Below are 16,007 nucleotides of genomic sequence, written 5' to 3' on the forward strand. Positions count from 1 at the left end.
TACTTACAAAATGGCGGCCATTTTGATTGACAGGTCAGCCGAAATCGGAGATTTTGCGTTTTAACATAGGACTTGCACGAACTTTTTCAAACTTTACAAAAGTAGATCGAAAGACCATGCAAAAATTTATCACCTGTCAAAATTTCAAGTGCTAAAGTGCGTTTTTCGATTTTTGGTGAATTTTTGAAAATCGAACTTAGGCCAAAAATGAGGGAAAAAATCAAAATTTTACCAAATTGACCAAGAAAGCTGAAATTTGGGATATATCCTATTTTCGACATGCTAAATCGATTGGAAACGGTTTCGACCCGTTTTGAGCAGTTCTGGAGCCTCCAGCAGATTTTTAAAACTCGAAATTCCCACAAAATTTCATCAAATTGGAGTTGTAAAGCTAAAATTTATTCTAAAAACTAATAATTTCAATGCGCTACGAAGTACTGCAGGTGAATTTCAAGTCGTTTTGGATCCTCCAGCAACTTTTTGAAAATTCCTGAAGCCTCCAGCATATTTTTGAAACTTTAAATTTTCACAAAATTTCATCAAATGGAGATGGAAAGCTGAAATTTACTCTACACTCCAATTTTAACACCCTCTGAAGACGACTTCAGGTAGGTTCAAGTCATTTTAGGGCCTCCAGTGACTTTTTTGAAAATTACTGGAGCCTCCAGTAGATTTTTGAAACTTGAAATTTCCCCAACAATAATTTATCAAATAGAGTTGGCAAGCTGAAATTTACTTCGCAGACTACACGGTGGTTTCAAATGATTTTGAAGCTTCCAGCTACTTTTAGGAAATTTCAATTTTACAAAAAAACGTCATGCAACCTTTCAAAAAGTTGCTGGAGGCTCCAAAACGACTTGAAATTTACCAGCAGTCAACTTCGTAGCGCATTGAAATTAGTTTGCAGAATGAATTTTGACCCTCCGTCTTAGTTTGGTGAAATTTTGGGGAAATTTAAAGTTTCAAAAATTTACTGGAGGCTCCAGTAATTTTCAAAAAAGTCACTGGAGGCCTTAAAATGACTTGAACCCACCTGGAGTCGTCTTCAGAGGGTGTTAAAATTGGAGTGTAGAGTAAATTTCAGCTTTCCATCTCCATTTGATGAAATTTTGTGAAAATTTAAAGTTTCAAAAATCTGGTGGAGGCTTCAGGAATTTTCAAAAAGTTGCTGGAGGATCCAAAACGACTTGAAATTCACCTGCAGTACTTCGTAGCGTATTGAAATTAGTTTTTAGAATAAATTTTAGCTTTACAACTCCAATTTGATGAAATTTTGTGGGAATTTCGAGTTTCAATCTGCTGGAGGCTCCAGAACTGCTCAAAACGGGTCGAAACCGTTTCCAATCGATTTGGCATGTCGAAAATAGGGTATATCCCAAATTTCTGCTTTCTCGGTCAATTTGGTAAAATTTTGATTTTTTCCCTCATTTTTGGCCTAAGTTCGATTTTCAAAAATTCACCAAAAATCGAAAAACGCACTTTAGCACTTGAAATTTTGACAGGTGATAAATTTTTGCATGATCTTTCGATCTACCTTTGTAAAGTTTGAAAAAGTTCGTGCAAGTCCTATGTTAAAACGCAAAATCTGCGATTTCGGCTGACCTGTCAATCAAAATGGCCGCCATTTTGTAAGTAAGGCCAACTTTTTTTTTGGCAAGTTTGCTTTAAAATGTTCCTTAGGATGTCCCCTTTAAGAAAAAAGTTGTCCTGGAGGATCGGCGGGGGGGGTGCAATTACTCCTATTGTCATATGCCGGACTATAAAGAACCTCGAAAATTTTCAAATTATTTCAATTTTAAAAATTGTCTTGCATTGAACGAATCTTTAGATTAATTTCATCTCGTTTTTTTTTCAATATGTTGACGCCAGGCGAGTCTTCTGTCTAGATGCATTCCTAGATATCTTGTAGAATTTTCTTGACTTATTATTTGATTTTCCAAGGTTATAGGTGGACAAGTAACTCGTCGATTGGAGAAGATCACATGAACACATTTCGAATGATTAATCTTGATTCTCCATCTTTTAGACCATTTATAGATTTTATTCAGGGCTGACTGAAAATTTATGGATGAAGTGATTGGATCAAAGATGAGATGATGAAATTGCAGTATCATCAATTTTCCTCAGTTTTCCAAAATTTTAACCCTTTGACACCTGGAAGAAAATTGAAAAAATTCATTATAAAATAAAGAGAACTTCGTTAAGCAGATTATTGAGAAAAATTAAGGTTTACTCAAAATTTCATTTTGGAATTTGAGGAAATGCTCAAAAGGAGCATTTTTTTTATCACGTTTTCCAAAATAAATTTCGATGTAGGCATACGAAAATTTTCGGAAAAGTTTCTCTAGAGTATTTTGAAAATTTTTGAATCAAAAATCCAAAATTTTGAGAAAAAATAAAAAATGATTTTCTTTACAAGTTGTGACAATTTCAAGAGTGGGAAAGACATAATTTTCAAATCAAAAAAATTTTTAGTCAAAAATAAAGGGATTTTAATTTGAAAAAAATTAGTTAGACCTATTTTTAAGATTATCGAGTTTCAAGCTCGTTCCATAAAAATATCTATCATTTTTTGTACAAATTTTCAAGGTCATCGAAAATTTGACTTTTTTACTAGGCCTTGAAACTCTATTTTCAAAATATATTTTTTTTTTCAAATTAATATCTTCATTTTTGACTAAAAGAGTGTTTGCCTAATCCCAGGATTGAAGGGACGATACAGTCATGCTCACAAGAAGAAATTTGGTTCCGATGTTGTTGTTCAATTTTTATTTTATTTCATCTATTTTAATCCTTTTTCTGACTTTTTTCAGTGCCAAGATTTTTCATCTCAAAAGGTCTTTTCCGTTTCAAGATTTTTTCATTTCGAGATTATTTCTTCAGGGTGTCCACAAGACTGGAAAACCTGGAAAAGTCAGGGAATTTGGTCGGTCTGGGAAAGTCAGGGAAATGTCAGGGAATTTCGTAATTTTCTCGCAAAATCCCTGGAATTTTGAAAAACACCGATCAATTGCATATTTTGGATAAGGACCTGTGATGAAAGAAAAACGTTATTTTTTACTTCCCGAAAGACAAATTTTTCAGAAGCTTTTGCTTTCGCTTCGCTCGGGCTTGTTTTTTTTCTTTTCCATATAAGCACGATGAACATTCCTAGATAATAAAAATAAAGTTTTGAAACCAAAAAATTAACTCCTCACAAAAAAAAACATCGTTTTTATGCATCTCGAAATACAAATTCACAAGAGCTTTCGCCCTTGCTTGGGCTTGTTCTGTTTCCTTTGTCAAAATCAACTTCCCTTCGAGAAAAACATCATTCAAATTCTAAAATTTTAAAAGTCAAAAAAAAACCTACTTGTCCTCACATGAAAAACCCTCGTTTTTATGACTCTCAAAATGCAAATTTTCAGAAGCTTTCGCTCGAGCCTGTTCTTTTCTTTTTCCAAAGTAACTTCTTTCAAAAAAACATCATTCCAATATTAAAATTTAAGAAACCAAAAACTAAACTCTTTGCATTAAAAAAACCTCGTTTTTAGGCATCTCGAAATGAAAATTTTCAAAAGTTCTAGCTCACGCTTCGCTCGGGCCAATTTGTTTCTCATTTTTAAAATGAACAAATTTCATATTTTCAGGCCTCCAAGAATCCAAAAAAACAAAAGAAAATATAAGTCATACGAATATTGTATAAATTGGCCAAAATTGATGCACGTTTTATTTATTTATTTCTAAGGCGTCCTTAAATAAAGATTTATTCAATTCAATTTATTTTTAATTTAAAAAGTTGATAATCGAAGTTTAGCTGTTTTTTATATCCGAAGAAGTATCCAGTTCGAAGAGAAGCTTATGAAATAAAATTACCCCCCCCCCCCCTAAAAAATCCTCTTTAATTAAAGTGTGGGGTAAGCATAGAAAATGAAAAAAAATTGTCTGGAAAACCTGGAAAAGTTAGGGAAAATCATTTCCAGAAATGAGTGGACACCCTGTTCTTTCAACAGTTTCCATCTAGTGATTTTTCCAAAATTTTTCATTCCCCCAGCTTTTCCATTTTGAGAGTTTTTTCTAAAGATTTCTTTGTATTTAGATTTTTATTTCTTGAGATGACACTCTGAAGATTTTTTGGTCTTGAAGTTTTTCATCTCAAAATTTCCCTCCCTATAATTTTTCTGCGAATTTTTTGTTTCATATTTTTCTTTCACAAAACTCATCTGTCTCCGCTTTCTCTCAAAATGATTTTTGTTGGAATATCAAGTTTCAAAAATCGGATGGAAGCCATAGAACTTCTCAAAACGTTTCGAAACCGTTTCCAATTAATTCAGCCGGTAAAAAAATGGAAAATAACCCTTTCAGCTTTCAAGTTTTTGGTGAAATTTTTATTTTTGGCTCCAAGACTCCAAAAATTGATTTTGGCTGGTGACATAATTTTGCATGCTCTTTCGATCTAGCTAATTGTCCGGTTTAAAATTGTTTGTGCTGGGTGGGATCTCCCTTATAAGTACTTGAATGAAATTTAAAAAATTTAAATAACATTTAAAAAAATTTTAAAATTGAAAAGAAAGTCATGAACATTAAAACACGAAAAAATCGAAGAAATTTAATTGAAAAATATATGATAGGCTTATCTAATTGAAAATCGTAACTAATCATACACAATAAAATGAAATACGTATAAAAAATTGAAAAAAATTGACCAGAAGCAAAATAATTTAGGAGTTGGAAAAATAAAAAAACGAAATAATAACAAAATTACTAAATTTATGAAAAAATCGTACCTACGCTATGTAAAAAATATCGCATGTTCAAAATACGAGAAAGAAAAAATCTGAGAAAAAACAATTGAAAACGAATAAAAATTTGTTATAAAAAATCAATAAAAATGAAACCACACGAAGAATAACCGGAAATGGTAATTCGATTTGAGACGGATAGGAAGTATACAATTAGTAATAATTTGTCATGCATAACAATACAGACATTAAAAAACAATAAATAAAAAGAAAAATGCAGAAATAAGTAGACGAGGAGTAGAAAAAGTCAGGAAGAAGATCTATGAAGTTTTTGTGACGAGAATCGTAAAACCATCGTGATTCCAAGCCTTAAAATTTTGGTCGAAATGTTGATAATATCAAATATCGTGTGACATATATCGTTCCATGCATTTCATATTATGTACTTTTATTTTACTTTTTTTGGTTTGTTTTAACCATTTCAATGCCGCAAAATTGTTTTACTGCTTCAACAACTTCTGGAGACCTTTTCCTCGGGCTGCCCCATTTGTGAGTGGATAATTTGGATCTCACAGTTAAGGTACGCCATTTCTGTATAATATACATTTCTCGACTACGTGAAACCGCAGCGTCTAGGGGTTGATAATATTTTCTCGTGGCCTCGTTGCTTCTTGGGAATTTCACTTTTCGGACCTCCATCAGCCTATACACAGGAAAAAGATGCTTACTGGTCTCAAATATATGTTGGTATTTCCGGCATTAACGGCATTTCTCGCATTTCTACTTCCATTACTTGCTGCTCCAAAAAATTCTTTTCGTCTTCTAACACCCTCGTGTCTTTCTCCAAGTGCCCCTATAAATGTTCAACATTGAGTAATTTTAACTGATCAACTTCAATAATAATTGAAGGTGACACTGCCTAGTTATGTGATCTCCAGACCTACATATTTTTGCGAATTCACAATACGTAAATCTGTGATACGGTACCTCTTTCTTCAAAATCCAATCTCTTTTCTGCAAACCTTTTTGAATCTGATTCAAAACGAATGTTTGTATCTTGTACCTACTTCTACTCTACTCTACTCTACTCTCCTCTCTATTCTATTATATAAATAAGCCTCACAACGAATGAAGTCGTTAGTCCTTGAATTGAATTGAAAACATTTGACGATTGCCTATTTATGGATATGAGCAGACAATCAACTTGACCTCACGCTCTTTTCATTTTTACCAAATAGTTATGCAAAGATTTCCAGAAATTAGTACTCACAAATTTCGAATTCATGCAGCCATGCAATAAACCCAGCTTGTATTGACTCAGTTTTGTCACATCCGTGTCTGGTGACTCTTTGATCTGTGTTAGACATTGATCCAATAGTGGTACCGGGGGTTTTGGAGCCTCTTCTATTATTACTTCCTAATAAGAAAGAAAAAATTGTAAAATTTCACGAATAAGTCAGACCATAGAATTCGAATTACCTATGTACTCACTACCGGTGCTTTGGATACTGGTTGGCAGATTCTGTAGCCAACTGTAAAATAATGACGTAAAATTAAACTAAGATTACGACTCGTGGATCACTCAGAATGTTTAAAGATTCAAATACCAAGACTTACTCGAGAATAAAAACACGAAAATTTGAAACAGAAGGTATATTTCCATATTTCGTATGGGACGTTTTGATGAGCAAGCCTGTCTTCAAAAATCACTTTCAGCCCGTGTATCTAATCACGCGAGTATTGGTATCTAATATAAATTCCACGAAATTGTAATTTAATTTTATCTCGTGCTCGAGCGATAAAAGAAATGATTTTCAATTTTGTTCTTCCTTCATTAAATGTGCCTTGCGCAACAAATGAAGGTTTGAAAATCACATTACAAGGTGTTCAACGGTCTTGCAAGTTAGTCCGGCATATGACAATAGGAGTAATTGCACCCCCCCCCCCGATCCTCCGGGACAACTTTTTTCTTAAAGGGGACATCCTAAGGAACATTTTAAAGCAAACTTGCCAAAAAAAAGTTGGCCTTACTTACAAAATGGCGGCCATTTTGATTGACAGGTCAGCCGAAATCGCAGATTTTGAGTTTTAACATAGAACTTGCACGAACTTTTTCAAACTTTACAAAGGTAGATCGAAAGATCATGCGAAAATTTATCACCTGTCAAAATTTCAAGTGCTAAAGTGCGTTTTTCGATTTTTGGTGAATTTTTGAAAATCGAATTTAGGCCGAAAATGAGGGAAAAAATCAAAATTGTACCAAATTGACCATGAAAGCTGAAATTTGGGATATACCCTATTTTCGACATGCCAAATCGATTGGAAACGGTTTCAACCAGTTTTGAGCAGTTCTGGAGCCTCCAGCAGATTTTTGAAACTCGAAATTCCCACAAAATTCCATCAAATTGGAGTTGTAAAGCTAAAATTTATTCTTAAAACTAATTTCAATACGCTACGAAGTACTGCAGGTGAATTTCAAGTCATTGTGGATCCTTCAGCGACTTTTTAAAAATTCCTAAAGCCTCCAGCAGATTTTTGAAACTTTAAATTTTCACAAAATATCATCAAACTAAGGTGGAGAGTCGAAATTTACTCTACACTCCAATTTTAACACCCTTTGAAGACGACTTTAGGTGGGTTTCAGTCATTTTAGGGCCTCCAAAGACTTTTTTGAAAATTACTGGAGCCTGCAGTAAATTTTTGAAACTTGAAATTTCCCCAACATTAATTTATCAAATGGAGTTGGCAAGATGAAATTTACTTCGCAGACTACATGGTGGTTTAAAATGGTTTTGCAGCTTCCAGCTACTTTTGGGAAATTTCAAGTTTCTAAAAAAACGTCGTACAACCTTTCAAAAAGTTGCTGGAGGCTCCAAAATGACTTGAAATTCACCATCAGTCAACTTCGTAGCGTATTGAAATTAGTTTGCAGAATGAATTTCGACTCTCCACCTTAGTTTGATGATATTTTGGGGAAATTTCAAGTTTCAAAAATCTACTGGAGGCTCCAGTAATTTTCAAAAAAGTCGTTGGATGCTCTAAAATGACTTGAAATCCACCAGAAGTCGTTTTCAGAGGGTGTTAAAATTGGAGTGTAGAGTAAATTTCAGCTTTCCATCACCATTTGATGAAATTTTGTGAAAATTTAAAGTTTCAAAAATTTGCTGGAGGCCTTAGGAATTTTCAAAAAGTCGCTGGAGGATCCAAAATGACTTGAAATTCACCTGCAGTACTTCGTAGCGTATTGAAATCAGTTTTTAGAATAAATTTTAGCTTTACAACTCCAATTTGATGGAATTTTGTAGGAATTTCGAGTTTCAAAAATCTGCTGGAGGCTCCAGAACTGTTCTGAACGGGTTGAAACAGTTTCCAATCGATTTGGCATGTCGAAAATAGGGTACCTATATCCCAAATTTCAGCTTTCATGGTCAATTTGGTAAAATTTTGATTTTTTCCCTCATTTTCGGCCTAAATTCGATTTTTAAAAATTCACCAAAAATCGAAAAACGCACTTTAGCACTTGAAATTTTGACAGGTGATAAATTTTCGCATGATCTTTCGATCTACCTTTGTAAAGTTTGAAAAAGTTCGTGCAAGTCCTATGTTAAAACGCAAAATCTGCGATTTCGGCTGACCTGTCAATCAAAATGGCCGCCATTTTGTAAGTAAGGCCAACTTTTTTTTGGCAAGTTTGCTTTAAAATGTTCCTTAGGATGTCCCCTTTAAGAAAAAAGTTGTCCCGGAGGATCGGCGGGAGGGGGGGTGCAATTACTCCTATTGTCATATGCCGGACTAAGTCCTGCAAATCCTGCAGTTGTCCTGCTTTCTATCACTTTTGGTTAAAAAGTCGTGATTTTTTTCAATACGACTTCACATTTTCAAAATCATTTTTTCTTTTTCTGAAATTTTGTAGAAAAATGCTCATTTGTCAACTTTTAGAACTCGATTACACATTTTTGAGACCGTTTGCTTTTCATTTTCCATTTTGAATTTTTCAAAAAAAATCATCATTCGAATTTTGAAATTTTAAGGAGAAATAATAAACTTTTCAAAACAACATCGCTTTTTTATACCTCTTGAAATACCGATTTTTGAGAGCTTTTGCCCTCGCTTTGTCAGGGCCAGTTTGTTTTTCTTTTTTAAGATTAATAAAATACCAGATTCGAAAGAGAAATGAAATTTTTTACACGTTGAAATAGGTAATGAATATTTTGCAAAATTATACCTACCTTTTAAATGACAAAATTGTCATTTCATCTCTTACTTACGTAGGTATTTTATTTTTCCAAATGTCAATCAAATTTTTTTAAAATTTGTTATGTTGAAAAAAGTTTTTTATTCGACCAATTTCATTTCATTAGCAAGATCGTCTTAAAGGTGAAAATAAAATCAATATTGAAATAATAAAATTATATTTTCGACATCTGCCTGCTTGAAAAAAAATCTTGAGATGTTTGAAGACATTATTCTTTTTTTTGTGGAAGCTGTAGTTGAAGCAAGCTTCAAACAAGTGACCCCGGCAAACGTAAGATACCTACTAAGATCTCTCACAAAACTTTGCACTCCCCACCCCCACACACCCATTCACACCATCACTACAAGCCTCACTTCACACGTCCCTGACAGATTAATACATTTCCACATTCATTTTTTTTTTTTTTTTTTTTTTTTTTTCAATAAATATAAAAACATAGGTACAATCTTAAACTAGGACGGAAAGGAGCCTGCATGAATTCTTCCCAGCAGAGACTGTCAGGAGCAAGGGCTCCACTTGGTGGTTACCAACCAGTGGTGTCTTGCCTCCAGGCAGGAGGGGAAAGTTTGTTGGTACTGCTACAAAGGACACCATTGCACCATATTACCTAAATATAATAAACACCGCAAAAACATCGACTCATACAACATATGGCATGAAAGAATTGTATCAGCAAGGATGAGATTGAAAACAGACTTTCTTACAATAATCGGAGTATATGTACCAGAAGAGGGAAGTGAGGAACAAAGCGAAGAGTTCTACGAGCAACTACAGAGGGCAGTACAAGCAGTAAATCCAGAAGATCAAGCAGTACTAGCAGAAACAGAAGATGACCTACAGAGATTAATGTATTGTAATAAATGGAAAACTCATTGAACTGGTCAATAATTTCAAATACCTGGGAAACACGATATCATACCAGTGAGAAGTAGATGTTGGTGGAAAGATTGCAAAGTTCCTGAGAGTCACAGGACTGATAAATAGGACCCTGAGAAGCAGTAAGGTGCGAAAGGAAACAAGATTGAAGGTGTACAATACCTTAGCAATACCAATGATGACTTATGGAAGTGAGGTATGGGCACTGAAGAAATCTGATGAAAGAAGAATAATGGCAGCAGAGATGAAGTTCATGAGGAGAACAGCAGGGGTGACTCTCAGAGACAGAGTCTCATCTGAGAAAATAACAGCAGATCTCGGAGTGAAGCCAGTCATGAAGACGATAAAACAGTATAGGAAAGATTGGAGAAATCATGTCAAAAGGATGGAGGAAACAAGATCACCAAAACAGGTCCTCCAATATACACCAAAGGGGAAGAGAAGCAGAGGGAGACCAAGGAGGAAACTCACGGATAGCTCAGGCTCATCCTCGACAGGTTCCACACCGCAGCAGACAGGCCAACAGGCCTACTGCTTATAAGGAAACAACGACGACGAAAAAGAGTATCTGAAACACTTCAACATGTATTAGTTTCAGGCATGGTAAATATACAACGTAAAATAGTAATATATAGCACAAGGTAGATTCACAGGCTAGGTTAGGCAAGGCACTCTTGTATTTGTCCTAGTTTGCTCTACATTAACAGGTAAATCAGCAAGTTGTCAACAATTTTTTAGATGGAATAGATGGATGGTGAGTTCCAGCACCCTGAAGGCCCTTATTGCAGATCAGCCGCTAATTTGGCACAAAGATACACATATCCCATGAGACACTCATGGATGTGAATGCCTATCAATGTGTGGTCCAAACAGCCAGAGTATAACCGCAGCAGCACCAGACACCATCCGGATAATGAAGATGGTAAGGAAGGATGTAAGTCCCACTATGACATCACTGTTGTAGTATGTGCGACAGCGTACATCAAAATCGAGCCGCATCACGAAGCTAAACTCTCATCTGATCTCGCCCTCATCTTCCCAATCATAAAACCCACCAGAGTCTTAGCCAGACTGGCAAAGGAAAACTAGGGAAGGAGAGTCACTCTACATAGAATAAACAAAATAAAAAAGTACGGGAGTGACGTCTCGACTTGGAGAAGAGAAGAATACCTATTCCATATTGGTCCTAATTGGGATACTAGTCACTATCTGAGTCAGCTAGTCCTGCCAGTCTATGTAAATGAGCCTCGTATTCAGAGTTGAACTTGATGAGCCACGTAACCAATTCCTTAGAAAAAACATTAAACCTATCGTCAAAAATTATCTTCTTATTTTATTCGGTCGATAAACTCGTATTTGGATGTAATAGGCAAAGAATACAGACATTTGTAAACTATGTGATGAAGCCATTAATCTAAATGTAAAATGTTGCCACTCCCCCCCTCCCCCACACATAAAAAGATCACAAGTATTTTGAAAAATGTTCTGCTAAAAGTCCTGTCTTTTACCGACTTTTTAATTTGAAATTTTGTTAGACACCCTGCATTAGTTTAAAAATCCGAAAGTTTTTCTTTTGGGATTGTCCCAAATTTATAAAAATTGTTGGAAGTAAATTTTTTCTTGGAGAAAATAATATTGAATCATATTCCAGAAATTGAATACGCATAAATTGTTTTAAAATGTTGTGTATGTTCAACTTGTGTTAGTATTTATTACTGGCATGTCTTAAAATGGTTTTCAGCTTCTCACACAGATAAATTTTTCTTGTGGTGCACTTTTGGTCTCTTCAAAGATTTAAGTAACAAATATTTGAAATCAAAAATCAAATTATTTTATTGACAAGTTTTTATAGGAACTTTTGAATGAAAATAATTACGTAGGTATGTATTTCTTTTTAAATAGCAATTGCTGTTGAATAAACTAAAGAAACTTTTACTTTCCATAATAATTTTAATGAAGAGCAAAAATGCTCAAAAAAATATACACAAAATTATAACATCATTTCAAGGGAAAGAAAAAATAAACTACAAACAAATACCTATCTGACATATGAGTAGGAAAACAGTTTCATTTTATTTACACTACCAATAATTAAACAATTCCCTTCAACAATACTCCCTAATTTACCGATGCATTGCGACTATAGTTCTACGAGTACTATCGGATTACTTGTAACTGTCATTTTTTAGGTGATATGAGGTCTTTTTACTTATCTGTTTTTTTTTCGTAATAATCATTAAGTGCTTTGAGATTAATACAAATATAATAAAATGTAGATGAACATTGTTGAAATTCTGAAATAAGTTTTTCCAATTCGTTCATTCTTTTCGTTTTGTTTCTATGCTCCTTCTTACGCAATTAGTGTGTTTTCCGCGATGGCTCCTCGAAGAGACAAATTTCGAGAAGAATTTCGGAAAATTCTCGGCACATTTTTCGAAACGATACCGGTTCGTTGAAAAGTTTCAATGCTCATGACCTGTAGATTTTAGAATTTTAAATCCAGTAGCATTCATTCAATGACTTGAACTGCAGTTATCTCTTTTGATATCTACATATAACGATTGAAAATGATTCTAACAGTTCACAAATATTCATCATCATCAAGTTTTTTCGAATCTCATTTGTTTTTCGGCATTGACGACTGTAGATGGTTTATAGATAATTTTCATCATCGTGTTTGTTCAATCTACGATTCGATGTTTAACCCCATAGTTTACTGTTTCTAAAAGTAGTTATTTGTAGATAATGGAAACTATTCTGCTTCTTTAGGTTTTCTGGATTTTCATTTCCTGGACATTTCGGTTCGGTCATCGCTGTGTATATAGAACTACGACCTCTCCAACAACTACAAAACTGTTTGCTGATGAATTTAAGAACACATTTTTTATATCTCCGAGATGTGCTGTAGATTTGCTCGTATTTTCTGCGTCACATTCCCTGTAAATGTTGCACATGATGTAATTTGTACAAAAAAACCGTATGCATTGGAATTCTGTGAGATACTGTAGTCATTTTTTTTAACCTCGCGCTCCTCTGACCTTTACCAAACATCCTCTCGATCACTCGATGTGATTTTTAAATACCTATTTTATTAGAAGCAGTACCTATTCAATAAACTTACGTGTTTTCCTGGTTATTACTCGTATCTGATTCTGATTGCTTCACCTGAGATCACAAATTCTCAGTTTCTCAAAAATCCGAAGCAATAATTCCCAAAATCAACTGCAGGTAACTAAGCATAAAGGCTGGCTGTGGCTATACATAAAAGTGTGAGTGACTGTAAATTTTCTTCAACACTTTTTCTTGATTATGGATTTTGCGAATATTTCTCTAGATCCTTTTAAAATTAGCACAAAATTACTAAATAATTTAGGGAATAATTGGCATAAATAATTAATAGAATGAAAGCACTTCACAAAAAATAACATCAACTTTGAAGACTTACTTTTGAATTTGAATTATCGCTCTGCAGATGATCCTATTAGGTACTCGGAATCTGACTGACCCATGTTTCTAGCATTGACTGTAAAATAGCCCAAATGGCAGAAAAACAGCTTAAGATTATTGCTCATAGACCACTCAAAACATTCAACTATAATAATATGTAATCCAGTACTTACCACGGAAAAAACAACGAAATTCCAGAAATGAATATACATATATGTAGTTGGGCATTTATTTGTGTGTAAGAACTGAGGTCAGCTATAGTAGAGGTGATTTTCAAGAAACAGCAAATGTACTGTTGTCCTGAGAACCACCTCCAACGTAAGCTGTATTTGTAATAATATTTTCGTTGAGATTTTCATGAAGTTTAACCTTATCTTATTTTGTGATAGCGAAAGTTATTATTTTTTTCATTTAACGTGCCGTGTGCAGCAACAAAATTATGAGGATATTTGTGCTTTTTGATATTGGGAGCATTTTAAGAGTACGTGATTGATGAAATTGATTAAAGCAATCATATATTTCACGATAGGAGATTCAATTTCATGAACTGAGATACCTACTCAAATACCTACTTAACTTTATTTGCGGTATGAGAGACAGATGGAAAAGTAAAAAAAAGAGTATATTATTCAAGTTGATCAGAACGAAAATAAGGCAGAATGATGCTTTAAAGTGTGCTCTTTTTGACCTGGTGGGATCTTTTGCAGACAGTAGCAGCCTTTTTGCAACTTGTTGCATAAAATAACCACATTTCAACCCCCATTTCAGTATTTTGACCCCTTGTCCTTCGACCTTCGCCTTCTACTTCCGAGAACACAGCTGAATCAAGATAGAAACAGAAATCAGTATTCTGAAACACGTAAATTTGATACCTGTATCAACATTTCACGAATTTTGAGTTTTTATTACTTCCCTTTGGAGCCCATTTTAGGTTTGAAGGCAAATTGAATTTCAAAATCAGAATCAGCATCTGGGAATAGTTGTACATATTTTAATACCAATACATAATAAAAAGTTACTCGAAAATTTCAACCCCCCCCCGTCCCGTGCTTCTTCTTGAGCTCTCTTGTATAAGGGCAAAATGATGATCAGAATAAAATTCAATGTTTACGAATACTTCAAATTTTAACCTAAGAGGTTATCGCAGGCATCAGATCAAGAATTACGAGATAATATTATTATTCATCGCTCTCGAAAACTTACTAAATCATCCCGTTCCACACGATTTTCTCAATTTTCCAAAAATGTTGAGGCCTAATTAGAGAAGGTGGAGAGGCCAAATGGAAAAAATGAGTTGATATTTGTGTTTTGCGCTCTAGAAAACGTTTGAAATGGCGTGTCACAATATATGTACATACATAACTTTTTTTTTGACATTTTCACCTAAATTTTCGAGCCTCTGTACGCCCCCCACCCTATCATCCCATGGTTTTACGAACCCAATCACGAAAAGCTCGAAGTTGAAATGATGTTTCTTGGATTTTTATACAAATTTTTAAAATTATAGGTAGCTCCAAAAATTCAGCAAGTTTTTAAGAATTTAGCTTTTACAAAATCTCAAACTTTATAAACCTCCGAAGTGAGGCATTATGACAATGAATTTTAACTGCTGAAGAAAAAGGGAGGTTGAGATAGGGTCAATAATTCTTGGTTTCCTAATCTGAGGAAGCTACAAAAAATTGTCGAGTAAAATCAGGAGACCTAGTAGTCAATTCTGTATTTTCAAAAAATTCGCCAAAAATCGTAAAATCAATTTGAGCAGCTAATATTTTTGAAAAAATGTTCTACTAAAGGCTTTGTCAAAAATTCTTTACATGAAACGATTCAAGTTGGGAGCAATAAAATTCAAATTTTAAAAATAATAACCTTTCTTCCTCCTTCCTCCAGGGTTGTCCGCGCTTTTTAGAGGGCCAGGCAAATTTTCAAAAACTGTTGGGCTCGCTTCGCTCTGGCTTGTTTTCTTGTATTTTTATGAATTTTTGAAAACTTTTGGTCTCGCTTCACTCGAGCTCGTTTGCTATTTTAAAACTCGCCATTTAATTTCGAAAAATTAATAGATTTTTTTCCCAAATGTCGTTTAAATTTTCTATTTATTTTTGTACATTTTTTAAACACTCGTCATGTTGAAAAAAGTTCTTTATTCGCCCAATTTCATCATACAATGAAATCAAAAATTGAAATGATGAAATTATATTTTCAAAATCTGTTTGCTTGGAAAAAAATCTTGAGATGTTTGAAGACATTAATTTTAATGTAAAAATTTGTCACCCTCCCCTTCCTTTAACAAATTCCAAGTACAATTACATCGTATTTGAAAAATGTCCTGCAAAAAGTGCTGCTTTTTCATTTTGAAATTTTGTTAGACACCCTGCATTAGTTTGAAGATAACGATGAGGAGGATTTTTCGCGGAGGAGAAATAATCAAATGAAAAAAATCAGAATTTTTTTTCCTTTGTGATTGTCCAAAATTTATGAAAATGGTTGTAGGTAAATTTTTTCTCAGAGAAAATTATTTTGTGTCATTTTTTAGAGATTAAATATGTACATTGTACATGTAAATTGTTTTAAAATGTTGTGTATTTACTTGTGAATTTATTATCTGCTCACACAACTTTGTCTAAAAACAGTTTTCAGCTTCTCACACACAGATAAATTTTCCTTGTAGGGTACTCTGGTTTTCTTCGAAGATTTAACAAAAATATTTAAAA

The 16,007-nt window shown here is 33.9% G+C and overlaps 1 protein-coding gene and 1 long non-coding RNA gene across 4 annotated transcripts; both read right to left on the bottom strand.

Moving 5' to 3' along the window:
• Positions 1–4,562: 4,562 nt before the first annotated feature.
• Positions 4,563–6,498, bottom strand: LOC135847984 (uncharacterized). Of its 3 annotated transcripts, none has more exons than XR_010559287.1 (4): positions 6,339–6,498; positions 6,201–6,253; positions 5,992–6,138; positions 4,563–5,574 (listed from the first exon to the last, which is right to left on the bottom strand). XR_010559287.1 is itself a non-coding variant. In XM_065367737.1 (4 exons), exons 1-4 carry the CDS (start codon positions 6,382–6,384, stop codon positions 5,335–5,337), a joined length of 324 nt encoding a protein of 107 aa, XP_065223809.1. In that variant the 5' UTR covers positions 6,385–6,498; the 3' UTR covers positions 4,563–5,334. The 3 variants fall into 3 exon arrangements, 2 of the variants coding, with proteins under 2 accessions (XP_065223809.1, XP_065223807.1); XM_065367737.1 differs by having other exon boundaries at positions 4,563–5,424; positions 6,213–6,253; XM_065367735.1 differs by having other exon boundaries at positions 6,213–6,253; positions 6,339–6,497.
• A 5,523-nt stretch (positions 6,499–12,021) lies between these two features.
• Positions 12,022–13,644, bottom strand: LOC135847886 (uncharacterized). The gene is made up of 4 exons (XR_010559261.1): positions 13,473–13,644; positions 13,298–13,375; positions 12,974–13,189; positions 12,022–12,789 (listed from the first exon to the last, which is right to left on the bottom strand). It is a non-coding gene; the product is annotated as an uncharacterized LOC135847886 (long non-coding RNA).
• Between the last annotated feature and the right edge of the window lie 2,363 nt (positions 13,645–16,007).

Source organism: Planococcus citri, chromosome 5, assembly GCF_950023065.1.
Source record: "Planococcus citri chromosome 5, ihPlaCitr1.1, whole genome shotgun sequence".
NCBI classification, from domain to species: Eukaryota; Metazoa; Arthropoda; class Insecta; order Hemiptera; family Pseudococcidae; genus Planococcus; species Planococcus citri.